General features: G+C 47.3%; 1 protein-coding gene across 4 annotated transcripts; it reads left to right on the forward strand.

The window, feature by feature from the left end:
* Positions 1–54: 54 nt before the first annotated feature.
* On the forward strand, positions 55–25,131 carry VPS51 (VPS51 subunit of GARP complex). 4 transcript variants are annotated; one of them, XM_055082434.1, is made up of 11 exons: positions 58–326; positions 803–932; positions 20,820–20,888; positions 21,007–21,153; positions 21,235–21,454; positions 21,565–22,282; positions 22,746–22,961; positions 23,164–23,382; positions 23,834–23,955; positions 24,047–24,134; positions 24,768–25,131. In XM_055082434.1, exons 1-11 carry the CDS (start codon positions 99–101, stop codon positions 25,026–25,028), a joined length of 2,418 nt encoding a protein of 805 aa, XP_054938409.1. In that variant the 5' UTR covers positions 58–98; the 3' UTR covers positions 25,029–25,131. The 4 variants fall into 4 exon arrangements, with proteins under 4 accessions (XP_054938410.1, XP_054938409.1, XP_007119318.2 ...); XM_055082435.1 differs by lacking the exon at positions 23,834–23,955 and having other exon boundaries at positions 55–326; positions 24,768–24,892; XM_007119256.4 differs by lacking the exon at positions 20,820–20,888 and having other exon boundaries at positions 59–326.
* The last annotated feature ends 142 nt before the right edge of the window (positions 25,132–25,273 follow it).

The raw sequence follows: 25,273 nt of genomic DNA on the forward strand, positions 1-25,273 counted from the left end.
GAAGGACTGCCTTGTTTCAACAACAACCTTATGGCTCCCGGAAGTACCTCCTCCCTATCCCCTGCCCAGCCTCACGCCTGTGGGCTGCACTTGGAGCCATGGCGGCGGCGGCAGCCGCAGGACGTGGCCCGGGCTCTGGACCTGGGGGCTCCCCGGAGGGGCCCGAGGCGGAGGCTCCGGAGCGTCGGCGGAAGGCGCACGGGATGCTGAAGCTTTACTACGGCCTCTCGGAGGTGGAGGCGGCGGGGCGCCCCGCGGGGCCGGACCCCTTGGACCCTACAGATCTCAATGGGGCGCACTTCGACCCGGAAGTGTATCTGGACAAGGTGTGTGTATCGGGAGGGGGAATAGGCCCCCGATATATTGCACCCCACATCACGCCTGCGCCTTTGTTGGGGAGGGGAGGGTGGGGCGAGGGAAGAGGTGTTCATAAAAGCTGGATGACCCTGGGCCGGGCAGTAGGGGCAGAGCTGGAAGATAAGGGGTCGTGGGCAGACTTAGACTGGCCTGAGATGGTGCGAAGTCTGAGGTCTCCTGGGCTGATGTTCTGATAGACCCCATATAGGGGGCGTGGCCCAGGCACTGACAGGCATAGGACTGGGCCTTGGTTGCATCTGAGTATTTCAAATGCCGACAAACCCCAAATAGGGTCTGACCTGGTAACTCCTGAGCTATGCCACTTATAGGTTCCTTACAGGGGTGGCATCAGGGTTTTCTTACACCAAAAGCCTACCAGTTAGGGGCAAGGCTGGGGGACATGAGTGCCCCCTGTCCTGGATACTAACCACCTAATTTCCTCCAGCTGCGAAGAGAGTGCCCACTGGCCCAGCTGATGGACAGTGAGACGGACATGGTGCGGCAGATCCGGGCTCTAGACAGCGACATGCAGACCCTGGTCTATGAGAACTACAACAAGTTCATCTCAGCCACAGGTGATTCCTACTGGGGCACACTCCTCACGGTCCCACATCCCCCAGTTTCTCCTGTGTTGGGGAAGCCAGCAGAGGATTTAGACAGAGCAGACCCAGATTCTAGTCCTGCCCTGACACTAATCCACTCTCATCTTTCTCTCTCAGAGCTTTCGTGGTTTGATGACTATTGAGGTGATAACTGTTCTCAGAGGGTTGTTTTGAGGACCAAAGGGGAGAAAAGGACAAAATGAAATTTAAAAAGAAATGAATTTACCTGAAGCACTTAGAATCTCTGACACTAAGGACGCCTCAGTAATGGTTAGTTTCTCTCATTAGTGGTAGCTTTCTTCTCTGGTTCACGTCTTTCTTGAGAATGGGCTTATCTCTCTCTCTTTCACTCTCTCTTTTTATTCCTTTCTTTTCTTCCTTTCTCTCTCTCCTTCTTTCCTTCCTTCCTTCCCCTTTCTCTCTCTCTTTTTTTTTTTTTTTTCCTGTGGTACACGGGCCTCTCACTGTTGTGGCCTTTCCCGTTGCGGAGCACAGGCTCTGGACGCACAGGCTCAGCGGCCATGCACGTCTTTCTTGAGAATGGGCTTATCTCTCTCTCTTTCACTCTCTCTTTTTATTCCTTTCTTTTCTTCCTTTCTCTCTCTCCTTCTTTCCTTCCTTCCTTCCCCTTTCTCTCTCTCTCTATTTTTTTTTTTCTCTGTGGTACACGGGCCTCTCACTGCTGTGGCCCCTCCCGTTGCGGAGCACAGGCTCTGGATGCACAGGCTCAGCGGCCATGGCTCATGGGCCTAGCCGCTGTGCGGCATGTGGTATCTTCCCAGACCGGGGCACGAACCCGTGTCCCCTGCATCGGCAGGCGGACTCGCAACCACTGAGCCACCAGGGAAGCCCCCCTTTCTCTCTTTTTAAATGAAGCAGAGATAGAAAATGTATGACATTAAGGGACAAACGTCATATAAAGGTTTTTTTTCCCCCTTCTGTCCCCTTTATTCTCTATTCAGGATGGTACTAGACAATGTTCAGTATCATCCACACTAGCTTCTGTCCTGTGTTGGTGAAATGCACTGTTTCCCCTGCATCGGCAGGCGGACTCGCAACCACTGCGCCACCAGGGAAGCCCCCCTTTCTCTCTTTTTAAATGAAGCAGCGATAGAAAATGTATGACATTAAGGGACAAACGTCATATAAAGGTTTTTTTTCCCCCTTCTGTCCCCTTTATTCTCTATTCAGGATGGTACTAGACAATGTTCAGTATCATCCACACTAGCTTCTGTCCTGTGTTGGTGAAATGCACTGTTCAGATTTTTGGGACCCACATGTACTTAGTCCTAGAGGCAGATCCTGCAGGTCTACCTGCAGTCTATGGGAACGTCTGTCCTCTGAGTGAGATGAAATGAACAGAAGAATGGGGTGACCTGACTGTTGTTTTAAAAGGACCCCTCTGTCCACTTGTTGAGAGTGGACTATAGGGAGGCAAGGATGGCAGAGACACCCATTAGGAGGCTATTATAACAGTCCAGGCAAGATGCTGGTTGTATGGACCAGGGTGGTAGCCGCGGAAAAGTAGAATGGCTCAAGATTCTTAAAAATTTGTTAGTTGAGGCATGTGGAATTCAGAGAAGGCTGGAACTTGAGGTACATGGAACAAGATGAGGTCTCCTGAGGGGAGTGTACAGAGAGAAGAGGTCTGAGGACTGAAGCCTGGGGCATCCTAACATTCAGAAGTCATGAAAAGAAGGAAAATCTCACAAATCTTCTTTCTCAAAGAAACAAACATTTGGGAAAGTTTGAGAACAACCCAGACCATGGGTGTCTTAGTAGATAAATGAGGAAGGCATTCCAAGAAATGGAATTGATAAGCTTGACCAATACATTAGCTCATGGAGCGCTCATCAGTGGTGCAAGAGAGGGAAAAACTGCAGAAGCAAAGTCCTCAGGAAAGAGGGAGGGGATTGAGCAGTGCACGTTGGAGAGGCTGGCCTTAACAGAAGGTCAAGAGCTCATCTACTGTAGCAGGAGGGAAAGCAGACTGTGGGCAGAGCCAGTCAGGTGGATCGGTGTGGTAGAGTTTAACTAGAGACCTTTCAGAGCACATTAAGGAATTTTCCATTTATCTAAAGAGTACTTAGCTAATCAAAGTGTTTAGACAAATGAGTGATGTGATTTGTGTTTTGAAAAGATCCCTCTTGTCCCTAGCTACATTGAAAGGAATAGATTGGAGAGGTGGCTGGAGTGAGGCCATTTCAGTAGTCCAGACCAGAGATTCTGGGAGCTAACACCAGGATGATAATGGTGGAGATGGACAGTGATGAGTAAATTGAGAAGTGTTAGGAGGCAGCATTGCCAGGACATGGTGTTGAGGAACTTTGGGTGTACAGAATGACCCAAGTTTCAACTTGAACACTGGATGGTGGATGTGGTGCCCAAGAAACTGCAAGAAGATCAGGTGTCGGAAAAGGAACATAATGAGCTAGGTTTTGTTTTGTCTTGTTTTTTTAAGGGGAGCAAGGCATGAAATAAACCTGGATGAGCCTGTGGGGCCAGATCATTAAGGCCTTTGTAGACAAAATGAGAAGGATTTTGGTCTTAATCATAAGAACTCTAGAGATCCATGTCAGATAATCACAGCATCTCAGTATGGAAGGAAGCTTGAGGGGGCTAGTCCAATCCATCTCTTATTTCCTCAGAGTATCTCTGAGGAGTGGCCTTCTGACTTCATGCTAGAAGTGGGGAACCTTTACCTAGTGGTGAGAACTCATAACTCTGAGGCTAAGGGAGCTAGGTTTTGAGGTTTTGGAGCTGTGCATAAGGAGCTAACAAGAAGGCAGATGCATGTGTGGCTCTGGAGCTCAGAAGAGGGATCTGAGCTGGAGGAATAAGCCTTGGAGGCAGCTGTGAAGAGGAGGAGAGTTTAAAGGGAAGTGTGGGCAGGGTTGCTCAAGAATGGGATAGAGCCTGAGAAAAGGAGAGAGCCCAGGACAGAGCTTGGAGGAACACCTCCGTTTGATGGCCATGGGGAGGAGGAGGGTGAGCCTGCGATGGAGACAGGAGTGGTCATAGAGGGAGTGTGGTGTCAGTGTGAATATACGTTAATTCAACTGATTCATTCATTTATTTAATCGCTTGTCAAATATTTGCCTGTGTGCCAAGTACTATTCTAGGCACCAGGGATATAGCAGTAAATAAGACAGTTTCTCAGCTGTCACAGAACATACATTCTAGAGAGAGAGACAGATAATGAAGAAAGAAAATAAGATCAGTTCACTTCAACAAGAGCTCTGGAGAAAATGAAACAGCATAATATATTAGAGAGTGTGTGTGGTTGGGACTGATACAGAGAGAGTGGCAGAGAAAGGCTTTTCTAAAGAGGTCACAGTTAAGGTAAATGATGAAAAGTTGACGATGGGAGGATTTGGGGGCAGAGTGGCCCAGCCTGAGGAAACAGCTTGTGCAAAGGCCCTGGAAACTCTACAACCAGAGCAGGGAGAGCAAGAGTGTGGGGGTGAAGGGAGCAGGGTCTGACTGCATAGGATATACAACAGAGGTGATGAGGTTTTTCTTTTCTTTTCTTTTCTTTTTTTTTTTTTTAGGTTTTTCTGAAAAGACCAAAAAGTAAATATTTTAGGCTTTGTGGGCCATCTGGTTTCTGTCACAACTACTCATCTCTGCCATTATCATGAAAGCAATATACAGTATAAATGAATGAGCATGGCTGTATTCCAGCAAAACTCATTTACAAAAACAGGCCTGGCATCCAGAGTGACATCCGCAAAAATAGTGGAGTAAGTGCATTTGAAAGTGTCCCCTCCATAAAAGCAACCCTAAAACTGGCCAAAATGGTTAGAATAAGCTTTCTTAGAACTCTGGAAAGTAACCAAGGGTGTGCAGCAATCAGAGGAGCATTTATTCAAGAAAAAAAGCTGAATCGTGGTAAAAATAATGACTCCTATGGTATTTTAGCTTGTCCTAGCCCCACCATTTCCTCTCCAGCTTAGCAGTAGCCTTGAAAAATAGCCCATACTCCTAATACTAGAGGGAGCAGAACAAAGCTGGAGTTCTTTCAAAGCCTCATGCCCAAAGAATTGTCATTATTTAAGCTGTCTGGTGGTTTCCTAAAACAATCCACCCCATAGGTTTGTCTTGACCTGGAGGTCACCCAGTGCTAAAAGTCTCTCACCAGAGTTGTTTGTCAAAAACAATTACAGGCAAATGTTGTGTCTGTCTGAAGTGATAGATAACACTTGGGCAAACAGTAGTACTAACCCAAAAACTTAAAAGGAAAAGCTGAGGAATGAGAGGTCCCTAGGGGCTTTGACAAGCTCTGACACATTATTAGGAATCTTGAAGGCCACAAATGTATAGGGTAGTACACAAACTTAAGAAAGACCTGAGGGACTTCCCTGGTGGCGCAGTGGTTAAGAATCCGCCTGCCAATGCAGGAGACACAGGTTCAAGCCCTGATCCAGGAAGATCCCACATGCCGCAGAGCAACTAAGCCCGTGTGCCACAACTACTGAGCCTGCGCTCTAGAGCCCACAAGCCACAACTACTGAGCCCGTGTGCCACCACTACTGAAGCCCACATGCCTAGAGCCCTTGCTCCCAACAAGAAAAGCCACCACAATGAGAAGCCTGTGCACCACAATGAAGAGTAGCCCCCGCTCGCCACAACCAGAGAAAAGCCCGCATACAGCAGCGAAGACCCAACGCAGCCAAAAATAAAATAAATTAATTAAAAAAAAATATCCACCTGCCAGTGCAGGGGACATGGGTTCGAGCCCTGGTCTGGGAAGATCCCACATGCCGTGGAGCAACTAAGCCCGTGCGCCCCAACTACTGAGCCTGCGCTCTAGAGCCTGCGAGCCACAGCTACTGTGCCCATGCACCCTGGAGCCTGTGCTCAGCGACAAAGAGAAGCCACCGCAATGAGAAGCCTGCGCACCAAAACAAAGAGTAGCTCCTGCTCGCTGCAACTAGAGAAAGCCTGTGCACAGCAATGAAGACCCCATACAGCCAAAAATAAATAAATAAAATAAATTTATTTTTAAAAAAAAGAAGAGGAAAGAAAGAAAGAAAGACCTGAGGATGTCCTAAGCTCTCACTTCTGGCTTACTTCAGGCCCAGTGCAAGCAGGAAGTGAAGGTTAAGGGAGAGTTGTAAACCTCCTGGCTGAGTGTTTAAGGTGTGCCCCAACACACACACACCCACACCCACACACACACACACACACACACACACACACACACAGCCCCTCAGTAAATACTAGGAGTTTTATTAGTTCTAGATATTTAAGGAGATCCTTGTCCAGTCATTAGCTAATCACTAAGCTAACCAAGTAAAGGTTTCAGTGGCTATACACAACAAAGAATACAAACTTTACAGAGTTGGTTCAGAAACTAATTAGTACAGGTTTAGTAACTCTGAAAAATAATTAGACAAACAATAGCAACAAGCAGCAACAACAAACCCTGGGGAGGAGAGAGGATCTGATTTCTAGAGTTGCCATGTTATATCAATATTATCTAACACGTCTGTTTTTTCAATAAAAATTTATGAGACATGCAAATAAAGTAGAAAATCTGACCCATACACAAGAAAAAGCAGTAGAAACTGTCCCTGAAGAACCCCAGACATTGAATTTACTACGTAAAGATTTTTTGTTTGTTTGTTTGTTTGTTTGTTTTGCGGTACGCGGGCCTCTCACCGCTGTGGCCTCTCCCGTTGCAGAGCACAGGCTCCGGACGCGCAGGCTCAGCGGCCATGGCTCACGGGCCCAGCCGCTCCGCGGCACGTGGGACCCTCCCAGACCGGGGCACAAACCCATATCCCCCGCATCAGCAGGCGGACTCTCAACCACTGCGCCACCAGGGAAGCCCTACTACGTAAGATTTAAATCCACTATTTTAAATATGTTCAAAGACCTACAGGAAGCTGTATCTAAAGAACTAAAGGAAGGCATAAGAATGTTTCACCAAATACAGAATATCAAAGAGAAGAAATTATTTAACAAAAGAACCAACTAGAAATGACGAAGTACCACAATGAAAATGAAAAATTCACTAGAGGGTCTCTATAACAGATTTGAACAAGCAGAGAAAGAATCAGCAAACTTCAAGATAGGTCAGTTGAAATTATTCATTGTGAGGAATAGAAAGAAAAAAGGATGAAGAAAATTGAACAGAGCCTTAGAGACATGTGGGACACCAAGTGTACCCACATATGCATAATGGGAAGAGTGAGAGGAGAGAGAAAGTAGCAGAAGGAATATATGAAGAAATAATGGCGCAAACCTACCCAGATTTACTGAAAAACATTAATCTACACATCCAAGAAGCATAACAAACTCCAAGTAGGATAAATGCAGGGAGATTCACACCGGCATATTACATTGAAACTGTCAAAGAAAAAAAAAAAAGACAGAAACTTGAAAGCATCAAGAGAAAAGTGACTCATCACATACAAGTGATAATAAGATTAACAGCTGATTTCCCGTCAGAAACCGTGGAGGTCAGAGGCAGTGGGTTCACATTTCAAAGTGCTGAATGAAAAAAATGTCAACCAAGAATTCTATACATAATGGCACAAACCTACCCAGATTTACTGAAAAACATTAATCTGCACATCCAAGAAGCATAACAAACTCCAAGTGGGATAAATGCAGGGAGATTCACACCGGCATATTACATTGAAACTGTCAAAGAAAAAAAAAAAAAAAGACAGAAACTTGAAAGCATCAAGAGAAAAGTGACTCATCACATACAAGTGATAATAAGATTAATAGCTGATTTCCTGTCAGAAACCGTGGAGGTCAGAGGCAGTGGATTAACATTTCAAAGTGCTGAATGAAAAAAATGTCAACCAAGAATTCTATACCCAGTAAAAATATCCTGTAAAAAAGAAAGAGAGGGACTTCCTTGGTGGCACAGTGGATAAGACTCCGCGCTCCCAATGCAGGGGGCCCGGGTTCGATCCCTGGTCAGGGAACTAGATCCCACATGCATGCCGCAACTAAGAGTTTGCATGCCACAACTAAGGATCCCATGTGCCTCAACAAAGGAGCTGGTGAGCCGCAACTAAAGGAGCCCTGGAGCCACAACTAAGGAGCCCAACTGCCGCAACTAAGGAGCCCATGTGCTGCAACTAAGACCTGGTGCAACTAACTAACTAACAATAAATAAATATTTTTTTAAAAAAGAAAGAAATTAAGATATTCGCAGATATGTAAAAACTGAGAGAGTTCATTATTAGCAGATCTTTACAAGTAAAACTAATTTATTAATAGTTACATATAATAGCAAGTTTAACTGGTTAATACTAGGCAATATTTATTGAGTGTTTAATATAAAACTGCACTGATCGATCTGCTTACATATATTAATTAATTTAATTCTTACACAGCTATGAAGTAGTTAACTATATCTCCATTTTACAGATAGGGAAACTGAGGTAATGAGTTGCTAAATAACTTGGTCAAAATTTTATAGATAAGACGTAATGTTTAATGCCTTGTTTCAAACGCAAAACAAGTCCAAAAATAACTTTAAAAAATCAGATTTTTTTGTTCTAGAACCTGTAGTAGCTTTTGAAAGAACTGCATTTCTATAAAAGGCAAACATTATGCATAATAAATAAATCCCTAAATGAATAAGTTTTATGTTAGATTATTGTTTAACAAGTGAAAAATAAAATCATAACAATCAGAGAGTAGACAAATGGACTAAAAAAATACTGCCATAAAGGAGAAATAATAATTCAAGAAAATCTAGTAACCTGGGACTACTTGGTATAGGAACCAACAGTTCTATCAACATCTACAGTCACTGGCAAATCATTATCTTTGCAAAAAGTTTATAAAGTTTATCCAGAGTTAAGAAAACAGCCTGGGCTTCCCTGGTGGTGCAGTGGTTGGGAGTCCGCCTGCCGATGCAGGGGACACGGGTTCGTGCCCCGGTCTGGGAAGGTCCCACATGCCGTGGAGCAACTAGGCCCGTGAGCCATGGCTGCTGAGCCTGCACGTCCGGAGTCTGTGCTCCGCAACGGGAGAGGCCACAACAGTGAGAGGCCCGCGTACCGCAAAAAAAAAAAAAAGAAAAAAAAGAAAACAGTCTAAATTACATCCACAATATTATATTTAAGAAAATAGAGGCAAGGTTTATATATTCAAAACATTTAATGAAAACCCCTGCCACTCACTTCCTACAGGGGAAAAATATCCTTAGTATTTGTGTGAGTGTCCTATGGTTGCTATAACAAACTGTCACAATTTCTTGGCTTAAAATAACAGAAATTATGGTCTCATAGTTCTGGAGGCCAGAAGTTCAAAATCAGATTGTCAGCAGGGCTGCACTCCCTTCAAAGCCTCTAGGGGAGACTCTTTCATGCCTCTTCCAGGTCCTGGTTGACTTAAAACATTTCTTGCAGTTGCACCACTCTAATCTCTGCCTCTGTCTCCACATGGCCTTCTCCTGTGTCTGTGTCTTTATTTCTTTAATGTCAAGTGACAGTGAGGTGGCTAGATGATAGGTCAGATTTTGCCCTCTAGTCCCATTAGTTGTGGCTGGGAGTGAAGAGGTAGCAGTTGATGACTTTATGGTATAAAACCTTTCTATTGCAGAAGAGAGACCTGTGGATCAGGAATTGGAATATGGCCAGGGCAGGTAACAGTGCTTTGACACCTGCTAGTATTGGAGGGTCTCCTGCTAAGGTGGGGGCCGGCTTTGGCTCACTGTAGGGACAAGGACACTGGCAGTAGCACTTCTTACTGGCGTGAGCCCTCGTGAAGGCTGCCGTTTTCTCAGCAATATCTGGCCCCTCATAACAGCCTGTAGGCTTCTGTAAATTGAATAGAATTGAGTCCAGAAATAAACCTGTACATCTATGGTCAGTTAATTTTTTTATAAGGATGCCACAGTTATTCAACAGGGAGAATAGGTTTTTCAACACATGGTTGGGATACCTGGATAGCCATATCAAAAGATTGAAATTGGATCCCTACCTCACATGCTATACAAAAATTGACTCAAGATGAATCATAGACCTAAATATAACAGCTAAAACTAAACACTCTTAGAAGAAAACATGGGTGTAAATCTTCATGTCCTTGGATTAGACAAGAGTTTGTTAGATATGACACTGTGATTTGTGATTTATAATAAGAAATATACATTTGGTCTTTGTCCACCATCCCTGGCATCGCTCCTAACCCCTTGTAATTTCCTATATAAGAGCCTTGTTAACAATATTTAGTTTTGTTCCCAGTTCCTGAAATAGCTCTAGTGAAATAAAGTGACATGGATATCTTTTGGTATTTATATAACAAGCCCTTTTCAACCACACCTGAGTTTATGTTAATGAGGTGATCTTTGGAAAACTCCTAGATAACCCAAGGATGGGGACAGGTTGCCAGCAGAACCAACCATGTGATTAGAGGGTTGGAACTTTCAGCCCCACCCCCGCAGACCTCCAGGAAGGGGAGAGGGGCTGGGAATTGAATTCAGTCACCAATGGCTCATGGCTTAATCAATTATGTCTATGTAGTGAAGTCTCCATAAACACCCAAAAGGATAGGTTGGTGAACGATGTGGAGGTGTTGGGAAAGTAGCATGCCCAGAGAGGACGTGGAAACTCTTTACCCCTTCCCACATACCTTGCCCTATACATCTCTCCCATCTAGCTGTTCCTGAGTTGTTTCCTTTTGTAATAAACCAGTAATCTAGTAAGTAAACTGTTTTCCTGAGTTTGCTGAGCTGCTCTAACAAATTAATCTAACCTGAGGAGGGGGTCATGGGAACCTCCAATTTAGAGCCAATCAGTCAGAATCATAGCTGACAACCTGGACTTGTGATTGAAATCTAAAGTGATTGAGGATAGTTTTGTGGGACTGAGTCCTTAACCTATGAGACCTGACGCTAACTTCCGGTAGATGGTGTCAGAACTAAGTTAAATCATAGGATCCCCAGCTGATGTCACAGGATTGCTTGATGAGTGGAAAACCCACACATCTGGTGTCAGATGTGAAGTAGTGTTGAGAGTAGAGACACACAGGAGTGGGTTTTTACTTTATAGACACCAAAAGCACAAGTAATCAAAGGAAAAAAATCGGATAAATTGAACTTAATCAAAATTAAAATCTTATGCTTCAAAGGACATTATAGAGAAAGTGCAAGGACAGCTCACAGAATGGGAGAAAATATTTGCAAATCATATAGCTAATGAGGGTCTAATGTCCAGAATATGTAAAGAACTTTGATTAAGTCAGCATTAAAAAGACAAATAACCCTGTTTAAAAACGGGCAGGGGCTTCCCTGGTGGCACAGTTGTTAAGAGTCTGCCTGCCAGTGCAGAGGACACGGGTTCGAGCCCTGGTCCGGGGAGATCCCACATGCCGTGGAGCAACTAAGCCCGTGCACCACAACTACTGAGCCTGCGCTCTAGAGCCCGTGAGCCACAACTACTGAGCCCACATGCTACAACTACTGAAGCCTACGCGCCTAGAGCCCACGCTCCACAACAAGAGAAGCCACCGCAATGAGAAGCCCGTGCACCACAATGAAGAGTAGCCCCCGCTCGCCGCAACTAGAGAAAACCCGCGCGCAGCAATGAAGACTCAGTGCAGCCGAAAGTAAATAAATAAAATAAATAATTTTTTTTAAATGGGCAAAAGATTTGAATAGACATTTCTCCAAAGAAGATATACAGATGACCAACAAGCACATGTAGAGATGCTCAACATCATTAGTTATTAGGGAAATGCAAATCAAAACCACAATGACATACCACTGCACACCCACTAGGTTTTCCAGAAAACGGAATAAAACAAATGTTGGTGAAGATGTGGAGGGTTTGGAACCTTCTACATTCCTGGTGGGAATGCAAAATGGTGTACCCGAAAACAGGCCATCCTTCAAAAGGCTAAGCATGGAGTTATCATGAGGCCCAGCAGTTCCACTCCTAGGAATATACCAAAGAGAACTGAAAATACATGTTTACAAAACACATACACAGTTGTTCATAGCAGCGTTATTCATAACAGCCAAAAAGTGAAAGCAGTCCAAATGGCCACCAATTGATGAATGGAAAACAGGTGTGTTCTATCCATACAACGAAATATTATTCTGCCATAAAAAAGTATGATGTACTGATACATGCTACAACTTAGATGAGCCTTGAAAACATGCTAAGTGAAAGAAGCCAGACACAGAAGGCCGCATACTGTATGTAATTCCATTTATTTTATTTTTTGGTATTATTATTTATTTGTTTTATTTATTTTTGACCTCGGCGGGTCTTAGTTGTGGCACGCGGGATTTTTGTTGAGGCGTGCACGATTTTTCGTTATGGTGTGCGGGCTCTTCCTAATGGTGCATGGGCTTCTCTCTAGTTGTGGCGTGCGAGTTTTCTCTTCTCTAGTTGTGGCGCACAGGCTCCATGGCGCGTGGGCTCAGTAGTTTGTGGCACGTGCGCTTAGTTGCCCCACGGCACGTGGGATCTTAGTTCCCTGACCAGGGATCAAACCCACCTCCCCTGCATTGTAAGGCAGATCCTTTACCACTGGACCACCAGGGAAGTCCCTAATTCCATTTATTTTAAATGTACAGAATAGGCAAATCCATGGAGACAGAAAATAGATGAATGGTTGCCAGGGACAGAGGTGAGAGTGAAATAGGGAGTGACTGCTAAGGGATACAAGGTTTCTTTTTGGGGTGATGAAATATTGTAGAATTGGATAGTAATGTTGGTTGTGCAATCTTGTGAATATAATAAACATACTAGGAACCACTGAATTTTATGCTATGTCAGTTATAGCCCAGTTGAAAATCAAAAAGCCAAACAGCTATCAGCCAGGTTTGACCCGCAGGGTATATAGTTTGCCAACCTTTGGCCTAGACGCTGCGTTTGTTTATGTAATAATGCATTTATCTGTTCCAAAATTGGAAAGGTCCCAAAGGTTGTATAGTGAAAAGCCTCTTCCCATTCCTTTCCCCGGTTAAAGACAAAACAGTCTTTAATGGTAAACTTTATTGAAGATTAACAGAAAAGTGCACAGGTCATAGTGGCCAGCTCCTGGAATTTCACAAATGGGACACTTCTGTGCAGTCAGCACCCAGGTCAGTCAACAGCATGACCAACAAGGGCCCCTCCAGCCTACTACCAGTTACCACCCACTCTCCTCCCAAGGAGAGTTTGCCCTAGTTGCAAACTACTTATCCTAGCAAGCTTGAAAGAGTTCAGGGATGTACAGTGTAGTCTTTATTACTCAGTGGTGTGGATGTTTTTTGTTTTGCCGTGGTGCAACTTTTATTTCCATTTCAATGGCTCTGTGGCTGTGCATTCAACAGCAATGCCACCAGCACTAGGTTTTCTTTTATTCCGTTTTAATGACAACTTAGTTTTTGGATTTTTTTTCCCTTTGAAATTCAGATTCAAGTTTCCTTTCTGATGTAGTACCTAAATGTCGTGGTCCCAAACACCCGCTCCAAAACGAATCTGCTCCTCTGATGGTAGCATTTGACAGACCTGGAAGGAGGTTGTGTCATAGGTTAAATGGTTTGTAAGCAAAAACAAGAATTCACTGGGAGAAGACGAAACGCCTCATGAACTTCCAAGCCTCTTCATGATCGTCAGCCCGTGAGCCTTCTGGTACCTGAGCTTCCATCTTTTGCCTTTGCTCTGGTTTTATTCAGTTGTTTTTTTTGTTTTGTTTTTTTTGGCTGCATTGGGTCTTCGTTGCTGCGCCCAGGCTTTCTCTAGTTGGCCACAAGTGGGGGCTACTCTTCGTTGCGGTGTCGGGACTTCTCATTGCGGTGGCTTCTCTGGTTGTGGAGCACGGGCTCTAGGCGCACGGGCTTCAGTAGTTGTGGCTTGAGAGCTCTTGAGTGCAGCCTCAGTAGTTGTGGTGCACGGGCTTAGCAAGGCATGTGGGATCTTCCTGGACCAGGGATTGAACCTGTGTCCCCTGCGTTGGCAGGCAGATTCTTAACCACTGCGCCACCAGGGAAGTCCCTTTTATTCAGTTTTTAACTGCACGGCACTGTCCGTGCTATGTCCATTAATTCATTGTGAATTGGCAACACAGTCACCATTTTCCAAAAAAATATGAGTAACTCCAACCAGTAGCCCCAAAGAGTAGTACAGATGTTTCATGTTATGGGACTTTATTTTTTTAGTTACCTTCCTCTCTGTGGAATCTAAGAAGGGTGAATGGTCTTATCCCATAGACTGTGTTGCTAACATGAGAAGTTCATTTTGTGATTCTTGGTCTACCTCTTCATGTAATTTTTTTAAAAATCTTTTAAAAAAAATTTATTTATTTATTTTTGGCTGTGTTGGGTCTTCGTTTCTGTGCGAGGGCTTTCTTCTAGTTGCGGCGAGCGGGGGCCACTCTTCATTGCAGTGCACGGGCCTCCCACTGTCGCGGCCTCTCTTGTTGCGGAGCACAAGCTCCAGACGCGCAGGCTCAGCAGTTGTGGCGCACGGGCCTGGTTGCTCCGCGCCATGTGGGACCTTCCCAGACCAGGGCTCGAACCCGTGTCCCCTGCATCGGCAGGCAGATTCTCAACCACTGCGCCACCAGGGAAGCCCTAAAAAAATCTCTTAATTGTTCTGTAGGTGTTAGCTCTGTGAGTTCTTCTTGTGCATTTTTTTGGTTTGATTTTTTTCACATATTTTTTTCCCTGCATATTTTGTGTCTGTCTGTTCCTTTTTATTGTCATTGTCATTGATGTTTTTCTCCTCACTTTGCCCAAGTTGGGTTGCTGCCCCAGTCCAGGAGCCACACACAGGCCAGGTGTGGGCGTGTGAAGGCTCACAAGTGACTGCTGTTAGATATTGCCGTATTCTTTTCCACAAAAAATGACCTGTTTGCACAACCACCAGCAAATAGGAGAACAGCTCTTTCCATGCACCCTGGCCAACACTAAGTTACTAAAATTTTCAATCTGAGACAATCTGAAAAGTAGTATCTCTGTAGTTTTTTTTAAATAAGATAATTTTTTTACATATTTATTTGGTTGCACCAGGTCTTAGTTGCTGCACATGGGCTCCTTAGTTGCAGCTCATCAGCTCCTTAGTTGCGGCACGGGGGCTTCTGTAGTTGTGGCATGCGAACTCTTAGTTGCGGCATGCATGTGGGATCTAGTTCCCTGATCAGGAATCGAACCTGGGCCCCCTGCATTGGGAGCGCGGAGTCTTATCCACTGTGCCACCAGGGAAGTCCCTCTGTGTAGTTTTAATTTAATTTCTCTTGTGAGGTTGGACATTCTTTGTATGCTTAAGAGCTGTTTGATATCCTTGTCTGTGATGTCCTTTTCCTATTTTTCTATAGAGTTGTTCTTTTCTTCTTTTTTTTTTTGGCCGTGCTGGGTAGTTTGCGGGATCTTAGTTCCCCAACCAGGGGTTGAACCCAGGCCCCGGCAGTGAAAGTGCCAAGTCCTAACCACTAGACCTCCAAGGAACTCCTGAGTTGTTCTTTTTCATAATGATTTGTAAGAGTTCTTCACATATTAGGGAAAAGTAGCCCTGTATGGTATGATTTGCAGTTCTTTGAAAGTTTGTTTTGAGTTAGCTCATGGTGGTTTTTGTTGATCAAACAATTTTATTAATCTCTTCTTTGATAGCTTCTGAGTTTGAGGTGTTTCTAAGCAAGACCTTTTCCATTCCTAATATTATTTTAAAATTCTCCCTGACTTTCTTCATGTACTTTTGTGATTACATTTTAAAATCACATTTAACCTTTGATTCCTCTGCTCTGTGCGTGTACAAGGTGTGAGGTCTGAGTCCAACTATATTTTTATTTCAAATGGCTTTCCAGTTGTCCCAACACTATTTAGTAATTCATCTTTTCCCCACTGACTTGAAATGTTACCTTCATCATAACAGTAAATTTCTTTATGTTTCTGGATTTTTGAAAAACCTTCTGTTTTTTTCAATTTATCTCTAATTGTCCATGTACCAGTGCCACACACTTTAAGTTTTACTGTAGCTATAAAACTGCACGTTTTAAATTCTAGTAAGGCTAGTTCCTTCTTACTCTTTTTCACTTCCAAATTTTAGTTCCCCCTTCTTATTTTTCCACCTGTTCATCAAATTATACTTTAAAGAAAAAAGGAGGGGGGGGGTCTCTTAAAATTTTACTGGATCAAGTTAACTTTCTAGGGAGAATCAACGTCTTAGGTTTTGGGGCTTCCTGTCCAAGAATGTGGCATGTCTTTACACTTCTTCAGTCCTTCTAGTATGTTCCTCAGTTAGCTTATAAAGGTTTCTTTATGTAAATGTTGAACATTTCTTAAATTTATTTCTAGATATTTTGATCTTTTAAAATTGCTATTTAAAATGGGTCATTTTCTACCGTATCTTCTTACTAGTATGTGTGAATGTTGTTGCTTAATTCTATAGATTTTTTATATTAATTTCATGTTCAATCACCTTACTATAAATTCTCTTGTTGTTGGTAGTAATATTTTCAGTGATTTTTTTTAGAGTTTTCAATTTATCCAATTATATCATCTGCAAGTAGTGATAATTTTATCTCCTTTACAATTTTTGTATCTCTGTAACATATTACCTGAGTCTAAATGTGTTGGCTAGTACCCCAGAACAATGTTAGACAGTGGTGGTGACCATGAGCCTCCTTGCCATGTTTCTGATTTTTTTTTTTTGCGGTACGCGGGCCTCTCACTGTTGTGGCCTCTCCCGTTGCGGAGCACAGGCTCCGGACGCGCAGGCTCGGCGGCCATGGCTCACGGGCCCAGTCGCTCCGCGGCATGTGGGATCTTCCCGGACCAGGGCACGAAGCCGTGTCCCCTGCATCGGCAGGCGGACTCTCAACCACTGTGCCACCGGGGAAGCCCCATGTTTCTGATTTTAATGGGAATTACTTCTAGCATTGCCTCATTAAACACGATGCTGGTGTTTGGAGGTTAGGGAAATATTCAGCTGTTCATATTTTATTGAGATTTTTTTAAAAAATCAAGAATAGATGTTTGTCTTTCTTTCATCTCTTAATAAGGTGAATTATTATCGAGATCCTCTCATGTTGAGCTGTCCTTGCATTCTTGAAATAAAAACCATTTGGACATATTTGTCAATTATTCTTTTAATACATTGCTGGATTCTGTTTGTTAATTTATATGTGTATCTCCATTTATTTAATTTATTTAATTAATGTATCTATGCATCTTAATTCATAAGACATGAATGTGTCACTTTCATTTTTGAGCTATTTTTGTCACATTTTTGTATCAGTGTTATGTTTCTTCCACAAAGTTAATGTGAACGCTTTTCTAATTTTCTCTGCTTGAGTACTGCTTACACAGAGCTTTGGAATGAGCTGTCCTTCAGAGCTATGGCAGCACCCCCACGACATCCTCTGGCACCTTTGTGTGGGGGGGAAGGAGAATCTTTCTTTTTGTTTTTTTTTTCTAATTTTAAAATTTTTGGCTGCATTGGGTCTTCATTGCTGCACGCGGGCTTTCTCTAGTTGCGGTGAGCGGGGGCCACTCTGTTGCAGTGCGCGGGCTTCTCATTGCGGTGGCTTCGCTCGTTGCGGAGCATGGGCTCCAGGCGTGCGGGCTTCAGTAGTTGCAGCATGTGGGCTCAGTAGTTGTGGCTCGCGGCTCTAGAGCACAGGCTCAGTAGTGGTGGTGCACGGGCTTAGTTGCTCCATGGCATCTGGGATCTTTCCGGACCAGGGCTCGAACCCGTGTCCCCTGCATTGGCAGGCAGATTCTTAACCACTGCGCCACCAGGGAAGTCCTGGAGAATCTTTCTTTGACAACATTCTCAATTCTCTCTGTTCATGTATTCTTGCTCTTCTGGAACCCATTTAGGTAAATTCTGTTTTTTTGTGGCAAATTATCCATTTCATCCAGGTTTTCAATTTCTTTACACGGAATTGAGCTAAGTTGTATCTTGTGATTTTAAAAATATCTGTGTATTTGTGATTGTTTCTCCCCTTAGTTCTTATTTTGTGTATGTTTTTTTCCCCATTTAAAGATTAGGGTAGCTCGCATTTTATATATTTTGTTTTTCATTTTTTTTCAGTGCCCCTGATCTTTGATCTATTTATTAGTTCTCCCATTTAAAAAAATAAATTAATTTCTGCTTTTAGCTTTATTAATTCATTCTTTCTGCTTTCTTTTTTATTTTTCTGCTTTCTTTTTCTGCTTTCTTTTGTAGTGCTTTTTCTAACTTCTTGAGTTGAACGTTTATTCTAATTAGTACTATAAGAATTTAAGACTGATTTCCTCTGAACATTGCTTCAGCTATATCCTATAGGTTCTTATAGTGTTTTCATTGTTGTTATTTTTTACATATATAGAAATTTCAGTTTTGATTTCCTTTTTGATCCAGTAGTTGATAATAATGAGGTCTTCTCTAAATAATGGGATCTCTTTATTTTCTAGTTTTGTTATTAATCTCTAATTTCATTGCATTGTGATCAGGGAATGCTTTCTGTACCATTTAGTTTCTTTTTTTCTGTAAATTTATTGAGATTTTCGTTATGACCTAATATGTGGTAAGGTTTTGGTGTATTTTATGGAATCTTGAAAAGAATAAAAATCAAATAGGTCTTTCATATTAATGATATTATTTAGGACTTCCGTAGCTTCATTTGGTTTTTGTCCTTTTGGTCTGTCACGGATTGACAGAAGTGGATTAAAGTCTCCTACAATAGATATGTTTCTGCTTCATCCTCATTGCTTTCGTTTATGCATATTGATGGTGAGTTCCAGAGTGGAATTAGGGAAATTAGTTGGGAAATGTTAGTAGTAGTTGGACAAGAGATGATGGTGGCTCGGAAAGAAAATGTTGGAGGTAAACGTTATGCAACTTGCCAATGGACTGAATGTAAGGTAAAGGAGAGATAAGAATCAAAGATGACTCTTAAGAAATGGCCAGGAGGGCTTCCCTGGTGGCACAGTGGTTAAGAATCCGCCTGCCAATGCAGGGGACACGGGTTCGAGCCCTGGTCTGGGAAGGTCCCGCATGCCACGGAGCAACTAAGCCCGCAAGCCACAACTACTGAGCCTGAGCTCTAGAGCCTGTGAGCCACAACTACTGAGCCCGTGTGCCACAACTACTGAAGCCCGCATGCCTGGAGCCTGTGCTCCGCAACAAGAGAAGCCACTGCAATGAGAGGCCTGCACACCCCAACCAAGAGTGACCCTGCTCGCCATAACTAGAGAAAAGCCCGCGCGCAGCAACGAAGATCCAACGCAGCCAAAAATAAATAAATAAAATTAATTAATTTTAAAAAATACGTAAAGAAATAAATGAACAGGAGCCAAAATGGAAAAGGTTAGTGGAGGAACAGGTTTGGGGAAAGTCAAGAATTCTGTTTTGCGTATGGACACCAAGGGGGGAAAGTGGTGGGAGGGGTGGTGGTGGGATGAACTGGGAGATCGGGACTGACACGTACACACTAATATGTATAAAATCGATAACTAATAAGAACCTGCTGTATAAAAATAAATAAAATTGAAAACTTCAAAAAAACAATTCTGTTTTCGACATATCATATTTGAGGTGCCTGTTTGCCATCCGCATCAGGGTGTTAAGTAAGTTGTTAGGCAGGGCTTTGGTCAGGACTGGAGGCAGAAACGTCCAAGTCCTCACAGCCGTGGGACAGGATGAGACTCCCTCAGGGATCTCTTCACTCTGCAGGTTTGGAAGGAGTTGACGTTTGCTGGCATTTTCTCTGTGAAGTGTGAATCAAGGTCACCATTTGAGAACTGGGGGCGTGTGTCGGCGTTTTGAGGACTGGGGACAAAATGTTATTTTGGAAAATGGAAACACAGACTCACTAGAGGGTTTGGAAGTACAGCTGACCAGTATGCAGTGCTGCTTTGGGACTTAACGTCCTAACTTTACAGGGAGGCCAGTTGGTATGATTTTGTGGCTCATTTTCAGCTGTCATTCTTAGGGAGCGGGTTGGTAATTGGGCTTAACCTGTGGTAGGGTTCTGCCGACAGATAATGGGGGCCAGGGGGCAAGAGATGCAAGGGGGCTTGCAAATGGGTGCTGATGCTCGTGGAGGACCACAGATTCTAAGAGGAGTGAGGAAGGAAGTGCAGCCATGAGAGGTATTGCAAACAGTGACCAAGTGGTAGGGCCACTGGGTCTGGAGTTACTGAAAAGGCCACAGGATTGTTAGAGTGGGGTCAACAGGGTGAATGATCAGAATTACAGAGGTGAGGCCTGAAGCTAAGGTTTTAGAGGATGCAGTTCTTAGCAAGGGCAGGGCGAGTGTGGCACAGATGAGGCGGATGCAAGAATGGATGGAGTTGAGGAGGTCAGCAAACGGAGAGTCAAGAATGTCCAAAGGTTCATCCTTTTGTGTATGCTGATGTCCACAAGGAGGTGTGGCCGTGATCCGGAACTGAGGGGCGTGGCAAAGCGGACAGTAGGGATGGCAACAAGAGGGGGTGCAGTTTGATGTCGTGGTCTTCAAAGAAGCTGGGCTCCCAAAGGGAGGAGGACTGGAAGCTATCTAGAAGTGTTAAGGGGCCAGGCCCTGAGGCACCTGGGTTGAAAGGAAGAACAGCCTCCTTAGGCAGGTTTCTGTCAGGACAAAAGGGAAAGAAGCCTTCAGAGAAGGTCAACCATGTTCCAGAAGGCAGAGTGAAAGGGTTAGGGAGGTCTGGGAAAGAGGTAAGATTGAACAAGTATTTACTGTCTGTCCCATGGCAGGCAGGGTGCTGGGCATGGAGGATGCCCTTGGGAACGAGCAGACAGGTCCCTGCCAAGTGCCCTCTGCCCTCCTTTGGATCTGGGCGTCTTCTGAGATCAAGGACTGCGGCTTCGTGGGCATCTCCCCACCGCACCGGGGCTAGGGGCACACACGGGGTGCTCAGAAAACGTCTGCTGCACTGACATAATGACACCTCACCCCCATTTATAGTGACCAAGCACCACTGCAGTCCTTTTCAAGCACCTAATCATCAATGTGACCCTCGAGGAGTGAGCTCAGGCGCGTTTGGGAAGGGGGCGGGTGTGTGTGAGGGCATTTGGACTACCTCTCAAGCTGAGTGTTCTGCCTGCGCCCCTAGTCATCCGCCTTTCCCCCTCTTGCGCCCTTGTCCTCCTAGACACCATCCGGAAGATGAAGAACGATTTCCGGAAGATGGAGGATGAGATGGACCGGTTGGCCACCAACATGGCAGTGATCACGGACTTCAGCGCGCGCATCAGCGCCACGCTGCAGGACCGCCACGAGCGCATCACCAAGCTGGCAGGTGCGGCCCGCCCCAGAGCTGGTGCTAAAGTGGGCCACCCCCAGGGCGTCGGGGCTAACACCACCTCCCCCTGTCCCCCAGGGGTCCACGCGCTGCTACGAAAGCTGCAGTTCCTCTTCGAGCTGCCCTCGCGCCTCACCAAGTGCGTGGAGCTGGGCGCCTACGGGCAGGCGGTGCGCTACCAAGGCCGCGCGCGGGCCGTGCTGCAGCAGTACCAGCACCTGCCCTCATTCCGCGCCATCCAGGACGACTGCCAGGTCATCACGGCCCGCCTGGCCCAGCAGCTACGGCAGCGCTTCAGGTGTGGGCTTTGGGCCCTCATGCCACACCTGCTGGTCTCCTGGGTCTGCCCCCACCCCCCCGCCCCGAATTCTGTCTTCTTGCCTTTCACCTCCCTCTCCCTTCCCGCAGGGAGGGTGGCTCTGGCGCCCCTGAGCAAGCCGAGTGCGTGGAGCTGCTGCTGGCCCTGGGCGAGCCTGCGGAGGAGCTGTGCGAGGAGTTCCTGGCTCGCGGCCGAGCGCGGCTGGAGGAGGAGCTGAGGGGCCTGGAGGCGGAGCTGGGGCCCTCCCCTCCGGCTCCCGACGTGTTAGAATTCACTGACCGCGGCGGCAGCGGCTTCGTCGGGGGCCTCTGCCAGGTGGCGGCGGCCTACCAGGAGCTGTTTGCGGCCCAGGGCCCGGCGGGTGCCGAGAAGCTGGCAGCCTTTGCGCGGGAGCTGGGCAGCCGCTACTTTGTGCTGGTGGAGCGGCGGCTGGCTCAGGAGCAGGGTGGCAGTGACAACTCCCTGCTCGTGCGGGCGCTGGACCGCTTCCACCGGCGCCTGCGGGCGCCCGGGGCCCTGCTGGCCGCCGCCGGGCTGGCAGAGGCCGCCACGGAGATCGTGGAGCGAGTGGCCCGTGAGCGCCTGGGCCAGCACCTGCAGGGCCTGCAGTCGGCCTTCCTGGGCTGCCTGACGGACGTGCGGCAGGCGCTGGCGGCCCCTCGAGTTGCTGGGAAGGAAGGCCCCGGCCTGGCCGAGCTGCTGGCCAACGTGGCCAGCTCCACCCTGAGCCACATTAAGGCCTCGCTGGCCTCTGTGCATCTCTTCACTGCCAAGGAGGTGTCTTTCTCCAACAAGCCCTACTTCCGGGTACGATCTTTCCCTGGGCATCCTTTTTCTTTCTTTTCTTTCGTTTGTCTTGCATGCAGGTTGGCAGCTACCAGGGCACACAGTCCTTGCCCCAGGCAGCTTTTTTTTCTTCCGTTTCAGGGCATTCTTTCGTTTGTCTTGCATGCAGGTTGGCAGCTACCAGGGCACACAGTCCTTGCCCCAGGCAGTCTGGATGTGGTTTCAGGCCGCCTTGAGGAAGGCTGGCACAGCCTGGAGGGGTGGGGCAGGCTCTGAGGGCATCTGCAAGCAGGGTCCTCAGTGCTGGCTTTGCCCCCCTGCACTCCCTTCCCACAGCAGGGGAGCTGCTCTGGGGTTCTGGAATGCGGGGTGAAACTGTCCCTTGGAGAGAGGCCAGGGCACTTCGAGTGCCAGTAGAAGGTCACTAGCAGCCTCTGCCTGGAAGGTTGGACCTGCTGTGTATCTGGGGCGCTCCTCCTCACAGGGCGAGTTCTGCAGCCAGGGTGTCCGTGAGAGCCTCATCGTGGGCTTCATCCGCTCCATGTGCCAGACAGCTCAGAACTTCTGTGACAGCCCCGGGGAGAAGGGGGGCGCCACGCCGCCTGCCCTGCTCCTGCTGCTGTCCCGCCTCTGCCTGGACTACGAGACCGCCACCATCTCCTACATCCTCACCCTCACCGACGAACAGTTTCTGGTGCAGGTGAACTGCTAGCTCATAGCGGGGCGGGGGGGGGTGGTGATGCTAGGAACACAGGAGGCTGGGCAGTGCCCTCATGGTCAGGGCTGCCTGTGCCCAACTCAGCCTGCCCCTTGCCCAGCCTGTGCCCAGCTCCTGGTGGGCAGTGGCTGCAGAGCTGCCCCCAGTACCCACTGCCTGTCTGTCCTCTGCATCCCTGGCTCAGGACCAGTCTCCAGTGACACCCGTGAGCACGCTGTGTGCGGAGGCCAGGGAGACGGCACGGCGGCTGCTAACCCACTATGTGAAGGTGCAGGGCCTGGTCATATCGCAGATGCTGCGCAAGAGTGTGGAGACACGGGACTGGCTCAGTACCCTGGAGCCTCGGAACGTGCGTGCCGTCATGAAGCGGGTGGTGGAGGACACGACAGCTATCGACGTGCAGGTGCTGCCCTGGGCTGGCCAGGGGAACTCTGATGTGGGCTGGGGGTGCTGGGGGAACAGCCCTCTGAGGATCATGACAGGAGGGGTCAGGCAGTGCCTGCATCTACGGCCTTCCTCCTCAGCCATGGTGGCATCATCACCCCCATTTCACCTAGGAGGAGGAAGCTGAGGCCCAGAGTCACCCAGGAGATCAGGTCAGGGTTGGCCCTGCAGATTTGGCCTCAGTACCAACGCCTGTGTTCCACTTTTGCCCCACTCCACTGGTTCTGTAAATAGTGACTGGGTACCAACTAGGTACAGGCCCTAACTACCCTGTGGTTTTTATAACGGTTGTGATTCTTATAACAAATGAGTGTGTAACTTAGGGCATCCTTGGCCCTTGCCCAAGGCACCTGGTGGGCTGGATGTTGCCCGTGCCCCGGCCTCCTTGCAGTTCCTCCTTCCACCACCAGGTGGGGCTCCTGTATGAGGAGGGTGTTCGCAAGGCCCAGAGCAGCGACTCTAGCAAGAGGACCTTCTCCGTTTACAGCAGCTCTCGGCAGCAGGGCCGTTATGCACCCAGCTACACACCCAGGTCTGGCTGGTCAGGGTAGGCGCAGGGAGGATGCAAAAAGGAGGACCGGGGTGCAGGGGTGGGCTCTGATTGCTTGTCTCCTCCCATTCAGTGCCCCAATGGATACCAACCTCTTGAGCAACATCCAGAAGCTGTTCTCTGAGCGTATTGACGTGTTCAGTCCTGTGGAGTTCAATAAGGTCCGAAGTCCACAGTGACCCTGCCTTCCCAGGGCCCCTTGGGAAGGTTGGCTGAAGCAGCCCCGCGTTGGCCCAGGGAGCCCTAGGACTCTGACCCGCCCCCCCCCCCCCAGTGTCTGTTTCTGAGGGATGTTTCTAGGAGTGAGTGGTCATCCAGAGCCCCACCATCACCATCTCATAGCCCTCTGCCCTGACCTTGGTGTGCCCTCAGCCTGCATCTGGATGATAATCTAGTATACCTCTTGGCCCTTGTCCTTATCCCCACCACAGCCCTGGGTCCTCCCCAGGGATTCCTAGTCACACCATGGGCCCTGCCCCAACCCAGCCTGTGCTCCGGGACCTGATACTCTCTCTCCAACTTAGTAAGCTTTTCCCCTCCCCATGTCGATGCTGACCCCCATCTCTGCCTCACGTTGCTGGGCCCTCCCTGTCTGCTCCCCTCCAGATGATGGGGCCAACCTTGTATGGTCCCTCCCTCTTACCTGGGTCCTGGGACTTTCCACCCCATCACAGCTACTGGCATTTTGCTGTCTCCTTGGCCCCTGCACGGAACGTGGGTGCCCCTCCTCGGGGATGCAGTACCCTCCCCAGCACCTGCTGCAGTGGCTCCGCATCCCTGTGTCCTACCTGCAGGTGTCCGTGCTGACCGGCATCATCAAAATCAGCCTGAAGACACTGCTGGAGTGTGTGCGACTGCGCACCTTTGGGCGCTTTGGGCTGCAGCAGGTGCAGGTGGACTGCCACTTCCTGCAGCTCTACCTGTGGCGCTTTGTGGCTGATGAGGAGCTTGTGCACCTGCTGCTGGACGAAGTGGTGGCCTCAGCTGCCCTGCGCTGCCCGGACCCAGTGCCCATGGAACCCAGTGTCGTCGAGGTCATCTGTGAGCGTGGCTAGGTCCGGTCACCCCAATCCGCTCATCCCCTTGTGTCCCGACCTGGTGGCCCGCCCTGGTAGCCCTTCCCCTCGGGGCCTGCCTAATAAAGACTTGTTGTCTCCTGCTCCCTGTCGCCTGCCTGGGCGGGGCTTGGGGGGTGGAGGGAGGTGGAGCTGTGAGCCTGAGACTCCAGAGGCGGCTTTGGAGGCGGTCCTGTTGGTCTCGCCCCTGAGAGATGATTGGCTGACCTGCTGGGCCCAGGATG

The sequence above is a fragment of the Physeter macrocephalus genome, unplaced genomic scaffold (genome assembly GCF_002837175.3).
Source record: "Physeter macrocephalus isolate SW-GA unplaced genomic scaffold, ASM283717v5 random_123, whole genome shotgun sequence".
NCBI classification, from domain to species: Eukaryota; Metazoa; Chordata; class Mammalia; order Artiodactyla; family Physeteridae; genus Physeter; species Physeter macrocephalus.

What these genes read in the sequence shown, in the direction of transcription:
- VPS51 (XM_055082434.1), top strand. Translation starts at nt 99, where the DNA reads ATGGCGGCGGCGGCAGCCGCAGGACGTGGCCCGGGCTCTGGACCTGGG. An exon ending in ACGAACAGTTTCTGGTGCAG is followed by an intron (nt 22,962 to 23,163) that starts GTGAACTGCTAG and finishes TCCCTGGCTCAG; the next exon opens with GACCAGTCTCCAGTGACACC. An exon ending in GCACCCAGCTACACACCCAG is followed by an intron (nt 23,956 to 24,046) that starts GTCTGGCTGGTC and finishes CCTCCCATTCAG; the next exon opens with TGCCCCAATGGATACCAACC.